This window comes from Triticum dicoccoides, chromosome 3B, assembly GCF_002162155.2.
Source record: "Triticum dicoccoides isolate Atlit2015 ecotype Zavitan chromosome 3B, WEW_v2.0, whole genome shotgun sequence".
Taxonomy (NCBI): domain Eukaryota; kingdom Viridiplantae; phylum Streptophyta; class Magnoliopsida; order Poales; family Poaceae; genus Triticum; species Triticum dicoccoides.
Genome location: NC_041385.1, coordinates 445,887,791 through 445,895,314, shown reverse-complemented (window position 1 = coordinate 445,895,314; position 7,524 = coordinate 445,887,791). Strand labels below are relative to the sequence as shown.

The 7,524-nt window shown below is 42.8% G+C and overlaps 1 protein-coding gene across 1 annotated transcript; it reads right to left on the bottom strand.

Moving 5' to 3' along the window:
• Positions 1 to 2,436: 2,436 nt before the first annotated feature.
• On the bottom strand, positions 2,437 to 6,470 carry LOC119276445 (V-type proton ATPase subunit E-like). The gene is made up of 6 exons (XM_037557495.1): positions 6,214 to 6,470; positions 4,876 to 4,976; positions 3,969 to 4,125; positions 3,673 to 3,869; positions 3,354 to 3,453; positions 2,437 to 2,699 (listed from the first exon to the last, which is right to left on the bottom strand). Exons 1-6 carry the CDS (start codon positions 6,313 to 6,315, stop codon positions 2,673 to 2,675), a joined length of 684 nt encoding a protein of 227 aa, XP_037413392.1. The 5' UTR covers positions 6,316 to 6,470; the 3' UTR covers positions 2,437 to 2,672.
• Positions 6,471 to 7,524: the final 1,054 nt, after the last annotated feature.

The window sequence follows — 7,524 nt, the reverse complement described above, 5'->3', positions numbered from 1 at the left end:
TCCGGATACGACCATATTGCCCTATCCAAACGAACAGAATTCGGACTAAACAAACGTTTATTTGAGGTCGTGCGCTGGAATTGGCCTCACAGCCTAGCATCGCCGGCCTGTGCATCGAGCTGGAATAAAACCCTAAATCGTGAGAGAGAGTGGACGCGGCAGGTGCCAAGGCTGGTGCACGGCTGTTTTGTTACACGTGCCTGCGCGCGGCCGTTGCCCCGCCGATCCAAACGGCAGCGCGGAAGGAGAATCTCGGAGCGGCGCGAGAGGCGCAACAGCACAGACACAGCAACACGACCCGGCGGAGCATGAGTTGGATTTCACAAGGGGGCCGTGTGGTGGAGTGGTCTTTTCCTATGCTGCAACCCCTTGTTTACTCCTTCCCAAGCTACCCTGGTGGATGCCCTTTTCTTTCTTCTCTCTATCGTTTCATCGCGTCGGGAACCTCTCGTACTCCCAGCCTCCCACGACCACCATTGCTTCTGCTTTCACGAGGAGACGGGAAGAGAGTAGTGGTATATTATACAGTATGTGCTGTCTTTACTATCGCTCGCAGCCAATAGATAGGAAGCGAAGTGCAGGGAGCTGTTGGATCTCTCAGTTTGGGCAACATACAGGAGCGTCAAATTTTGGTGGTTTGACATGGTGTCCACCCAAATAATTCACCGAAGGGCGATGCCTTCCCTCATTATGTTTGTGTGCAAGACCATTTTTATTTTTGAGGCCCAAACCGTAGAACTATTTGTTCTGCGGTATTTTACATTAATAAAATCAAATGTGGTGCATATATACAAAAAACTAAAAGTAAAGATAACCAAAACAAGAGGAGCAGTTATCCTATTCCAGCCTTTTCTAACATGACCGAGCAAAAATATGTATTGTGTAGAGTTCATCCTAGACGATCACTGATCCATCCTTGCAAAGCCTCCAAGTACTTTGCTTTGATTCTGTGCTCAAGAAGTTTGAGGTCCTCTCTTAATTTGAATTTCCAACTGTTTACATTCGGAACTTCTTTTCTGAAAATTTTCCCATTTCTTTGCCCCCATATGGCCCAACACCCTTGTACTATGATTTCCGTTGCAACGCGGCTCGGTAATTCAGCTCTTGTCAGGAGGATATCATCTAAGAATGGAATTCCAAGTTTTTTTCTGGGAAGTATACTGTGCCAGCGGTCTTGAGAGAATCCACAGTTCCGAAAAAGATGTCGTGCCGTTTCTTCCATGTCTTCATGGCAGAAAACACATGTGTAACTTTCTAGTGTGAAAGATTTATTTTTAAGTAAATTTCTGGTGTTTACCCTGTCATGCAGAAGGAGCCAGAAGAAGAATTCATGTAAGACCATTTGAGACGAGCAGAATGCAAGGGTCTTCAGAAACGAATCCTCCCCTCCTTTTATCATTATTCCCACCATTCAAAGAGAGGCGAAGCTATGGGCCATCGCGGGTGCGAAATATTTGGATCACATTATGCCGGGAGAGTAGTGGTCTTCTGTACACTATTTTTTTTGTTTTTTTTTCACGGTCCATGTAACATTTCTGCTCAACTTCTCCTTAATTAATGAATGCGGCAAATTTTTTGCCTCCATTTCAAAAAAAAAGTGCAGGGAGCTGTTAAATAGTTTTGCGGTGACACGTCCTGGCAAGATTCGCTCAATTGCTAACTTTGGGCGTGTTTGGTATGTCGATGGATTTTGGCATGCCTGTGTATGTGATCCGGCTCAGCATAAATATAGACAAAAATAACAGATATTGAACCTGAGTTCATCTGATCTTGATGAACAGTAAAATAAAAATTTACTAAAAAATCAAAAACTCTGATTTTTTTTTAATGGAAGGCGCAAATTTTCATCCCATTCAGACATCTGAGTAGCTCTCAGAAAAAATAATCAGTTAGAACAGTGTACTACTAAATACCCCCCCCCCCCTGTTTTTTTACTGTTTTTAGGAGATTTTTTCCTGCTACCCTTGTTGGCCTCTCATGGGCGTTGAGAGGTGTCGTGAGAAACAGCTTTGCTGTGTACAGAAGTGTCGTGAATAGAAGCTTAATAATTGAGCTATTTTGTAGACGTTCCCGCTACAAGCAAAGTCGTAGACTGGGCCATTTTAGATTGGCTTAGTTAGCTTAGCAGAGAGGACAACGTAAGTACGTAACCACTAAAAAGTAAAAAACATAGGATGATAAAAGCACCATTCTCCCCTGCAATTCAGCACGATCTTAGCAACTGCAGCAATTGAGGTGGGCGTTGTCCAGCAGTGGTCAAATAAAACAGACACATCAACACTTAACACACGTTCTCAAAAAGTCTGATAAGAACCATATGGGTACAGCGATTCCTTCTTCATGCAGGCGAGTTGCATCCTGCAATCCAAACTGAGGACGGGTTTTTGGAGTTGCATCCTGCAATCCAAACTGAGGACGGGTTTTTGTAGTAAGCAGTTCATAAACACAATCCGACGGTGCTTTATTTATTATTCCTCAGAGCGAAGTTCGTGCAAATAGTTTGTGCTCGGCGACAATAATGAACAAATAGGTAGTGTTTACATAAGAGGATGGAATACTTTAAATAATCAATGTTCGCAAAACCGGGCGGAGTTCGTTGCACCTGCTGGGGGTCAAACCAGCAGCCATTTTACATAGAAACAGCTGTACCATCACCAAAATACAAGTGCGCATTATGCCGCAACAAGAAGCTTCCGGATCTGCAAGGAAACACGATATTAAAATATATTTTATGTTGAGGATCAACTGTTTTGTATGTAAAATAGACTGAGATATTAAGATAATTTTAATGCCAATGATCAATCGTTTTTCCGTAAAATAGGGTATGATGTTGCATGTCCTGTACAGGGGTTGGGTGGGGTGGGGGGGAGGGATATACACCGTTACGAAAGAATCATCACTGTTTGTTACAGCAAAGCAAAAAGGCTAGAGTATTATGTTTTTCCAGATAACCCTGAAGGGAACTGGTTTAGCAAAGCGGGGGTATAGCATGTAATTTCTTCTCATCAGGGGTGGCTTATCAAATAAAACAGTGACAAGTCGGGGAGTATAATGGACAATTCCTACAACAAACTAAATGATGATGTCATACTTGAACACTTCAGTATTTACGAACATTGTTGATTTATCCAGAAAATTGTGACAAGCACGCTGAAATGGCATATTCAGTAATCAACTAATCATAAACCATTTGTAATACTGCTTCTATGAGGTTCATGCTAGCACTAAATGAGATCTGGCAAGACATGCAGAACGTTAGAACGGAATCACATTAGAACCGTTTTCTTTATAATTGTGCACAATGAGGGGGTGGCAAAACAAAATATATTAAAAGATGAGCTGAATGAACGCACCTCTGGCAATTTCTTGCGGAAAACAACTTCAAGCCTTGCATCAACTGTATTCTCAAACACAATCTTTCCATCTCGAGAAGCCAGCACAACACCTCCATGGCTGCATAAACAGCACAATAATGACAAGGACTGAGGTCAATAACTAGCATGAAACTATTAAATGACTACGGATTTCAAATGTCTGTTGCAATACAGATTTTATGTGAATACAGATAAAGACAAATCTAGAAGCACACAATTAGATACTGTAAGGAACCAAAAAATCTACGGTAAGGAACCAATAAAGTAACACCCCAAGAAATAATTTCTAATGCATTACCAAATCTGGCCGTGCTCATCGCCATGGCTCGGAGAAGGTGGCAGGTAGACACTGTGGTCAACTAGTATCTCGGGCTCATGGACATCTGCTTTTGATGCATACTCATTCTTTGCTGAATGCAGTACAGATTCCACATTATGGTGATCTTCTTTGCGGCAGCGGAGCAGTACAGCTGGCTCTTTCAACCGAAGCAGGCCCTGTATATTATCCGGTAAAAAAAGAAACGTTATTATACGAGTTAGCCAACAATAGTTAGAGATGAGGAAAAGGTTTGTGTTTGGTACGCTCAAACAAACCTGAACAACGAGTTCTTTTAACAGATTCTTGTATTCATGGTGGTTGCTGCTGATATTCAGGAGTTCCTTCATTGCATCCTCTTTCATTTTATTAACCAGGTCATCCTGGGCCTGAAGCACTTTGATGCGAGAAGCATTCAGCTGCATAGAGTACTCACTGACAAAAGAACAATGCTTCATCAGGTAATGTAGGGATAACCACAGAAATATCAGTGCAGATGCTTGTGACAGTGGACTTTAACTAATGTTTCATCTATGACCACAGAAAGAAAACATCTCATACTTAACAATCAGCACTCCACTTTAATTATATGTAACATGATACTAAGGTTACATTGTTCTAGAATTACATTTCTAAATCTTCCTGTGCTGCTCTATATTTTACCTTGTCATCTTCTTTTCATACTTGCTTTTTAAGTTTTTAACATATGGAATATTCTACTTTAAATTTCATACTACTTCAGCATATCTCCTATTTATTCCTGAGACCAAATGCAAGCAGCAGTTCACAGTTTTACAACTTTGTCTTCACTCTTCAGGATAAATCTTCAGTCAACAGATAAGTTTACTGCAGTCAAGTTATGTAAGTATTACAAACTGTTTGAGCTCATATATAATACCGTTGTATATATCATTAAGTGTCGAGAATTTCAAGTTTAACCGATGGTTATCACCGATAAAGCTGTGAGGGTGAAGCAATTTACAGTTATCATGTGCCGCGTTGGTTCACATCATTGATATAAATTTGTTGTAATATATGTCGCTCAGCCCTGTCTACAACATATTCTGATATAAATATGGTGTGGAATATGTTTTCAAATTTCTCAAGATGCAATGCAGTTGATAGCATTATAGCATTCCAGAACGATCATGGAGAAAGAGGTGATTCAGAGAACTAAAGCCTCACATTTTCTTCCGAACATCAACCTGCTTCTCTTTCCGCTCATATTCTTGCCTGATCTTCTTTTTCTCAGCTTCAACAAGTTGCAGCTTCTCAATGTTGAATTCCTGCACGTAATTATACAAACATGTCAAACCTATAAGAAACAAATTATAAGATGAGTAAACAACTTCCGGCAAAGAAAAGAGGATAAAACCAAAACACACATGGCCAATAATCATGAAAAGTGGGACGGAAATCATGGAAAATATATGACAGAAAACAGACATATCTTTCCCAAGGTGAGTAACTTCAGGAAAGGAAATAACCTTAGTCACAAAAGGATGGCCGGTTGCTTCACAGACAAAGCATTATCCTAGCTCTGTTAACTCAGAATGCTGACAAATCATGTCTCCTAGGCTTAACGACGGTGTATTCTATATGGCATGATTTTACATGGGAACACAATAATAGATCTTGAAAACCCAGGGATCATATACATACAATTACGTAAGCATGCGTTCTGTACCCAGCTATGAAGAGACTAGAACAAATAAAGAAGGGCATAATAATACATAACAAACATCAGGCAAGTGCTTTGCTCAACATCCAGTATACACCGACTCATCCTGCAACCAAACAATACTGGCATTTATAGCATCTGTATTCGAATATCTATTTCCCTTGATAGTTACTTACGTGAATAAAATGGTGCTACGATTCACAATGGTTAATGGTGCGGCCTACAAGCGTTGTGGATCCGAGGTTTGGGTGAGCAGAACTAAAGATCACAAGGTAGCAGGGAATGAAGGGTCCTGAACAGCTGATTCGAAGACTTTTTGCAACATGCTTTAAGCACGTAACATTTTTCCCATCAAGATGAAGCTCCAGTTTTGCTTCTAGTACCACAGAAGCAAATGGAACAATGCATACACAAACTTAAGTTCCTGGTCCAGTTCAAGCTCGAGTTTGCTCCCCGTCCTCCAAAATCACACAGTATCGTTCAGCCATGCAGGTACCTGAATTCAGTCAAACCGACAAGGGGAGGGGAGAGTAGCGTATGCTACGGCCCAAAACACCGCGATCTGCAGGCTTCTAGCTTTATTCCGTGCACTGAGATTAGCTCAAACGATAGAACCAAAATTTAGACGCTTCTGGATCTACCTAGGAGCTAGCGCGCTTCGTCACTTGGACACAGATCTCACAGATTGAAACCTTAAAGCTTAAACAATCGAGCGGCCCGTAAGGCTGGATGCTTCGAGATGACAGGGCGCGATGAACAGATCGAGCGTTCCAAATCAATTAGGCGCGGATCGAGAAGATTCTAGAACCTTCGAGATGGAGAGTAAACGGGGAAGAACTAACCTCCTCAGCGGAGACGGAGATCTCGCCAGCCTTCTCCTCGGCCTCCTGGCGGATGAACCGCACCATCTGCTGGATCTGCTTGGAGACATCGGTGTCGTTCATCTTGGCGTCGGCGGCGGCGGATCTGACGATTGTCCGACTGTGGGGCGCTGCTTCCGGCGACCACCGCGCGGGGGTGTGGGAGGACACGACAGGAGGAGGGAGGGCGCGAGGGAGTCCACGGGAGTGGTCGAGATGGGAGTCGTGGGGTCTAGTCTAGGCCAAGCCGCAGGGCAACGTGATCGGATTTGTTCCGTGGTTGCCGCTGCCTGTCTGTCTTGCTCGCGATTACTTCGTGGACCCGGATCACGGATCCGTGATCTCTCTTGCTTTTCCGTCGTTGCCATCTGTTTTGCTGACAGTTTTTTTTTTTTTGCAAAAATAAATTGCGTTTATTCATCTGTCCTTTCGAGTTTCAGAGGGGCGCTATTATGATCACATGTGATTTGGAAATAAACCATGCTCCCTCTTTTTTTTACTAGCAAACATGTCGGTGCAAAAAACATCCCTCATACACATACCCGACATCATCAACAAATCTCTTGAAGTCATTCACGATGCTACACGATACAACATGTATGGAAAAAGGGTATTGAAAAAACATCTCTCATACACGCACCCAATCACATGTAATTTGGTGTGAAGCTTGGACAAGTGTGCAACCCAGAAAAATTGCTTGGTTTGGAGTACCAATCCTTATTTTTGGTGTGAATCTTTTTAAGAAGGTCGCTGAGGCAAGTGTTGATCTTTTGAGGAAGATTGCTTGGTATGGAGTACATTTTTTGTGGAGTTCCATCTCAGGGATTAGCTAGCTACAAATAGGATAATCCAATCTCATGTTAAGACCGCTGTAACATGATGGATTATGGATGGGTTTAGGCCTAAATAATCCCTGATTAATCTCTAAGGCCCATGAATGTGCACGGGAAGTGGTGGGAAATTTAGTATCATACTGCTACAGTAAGAAGAGTGAGACCTCTTTATAAGGGTTGCTCTGCCACTTGCTATTGGGAGCTTGAGGATAGGAGTTGTACACGCGCACTCCTCCTCCTTCACCGTCCGCCCGCCTTGCCTCGCCACGCCACGCCTCGCCTCGTCAGGACGCGTGCGCGCGGGGGTTGCGGGAATGAGCCGAGCTGAAGCTTATTTTTGCCAGGCAAGAATGGTTAATTAATTAGTGGAGTGAACCCTAACTCAGTTCACTCACTCCCTCTCGCACAACCCTAGTCGTCATCTACTATTCCTCTCTCTGTGCTGCTTCCGGCGATCCCA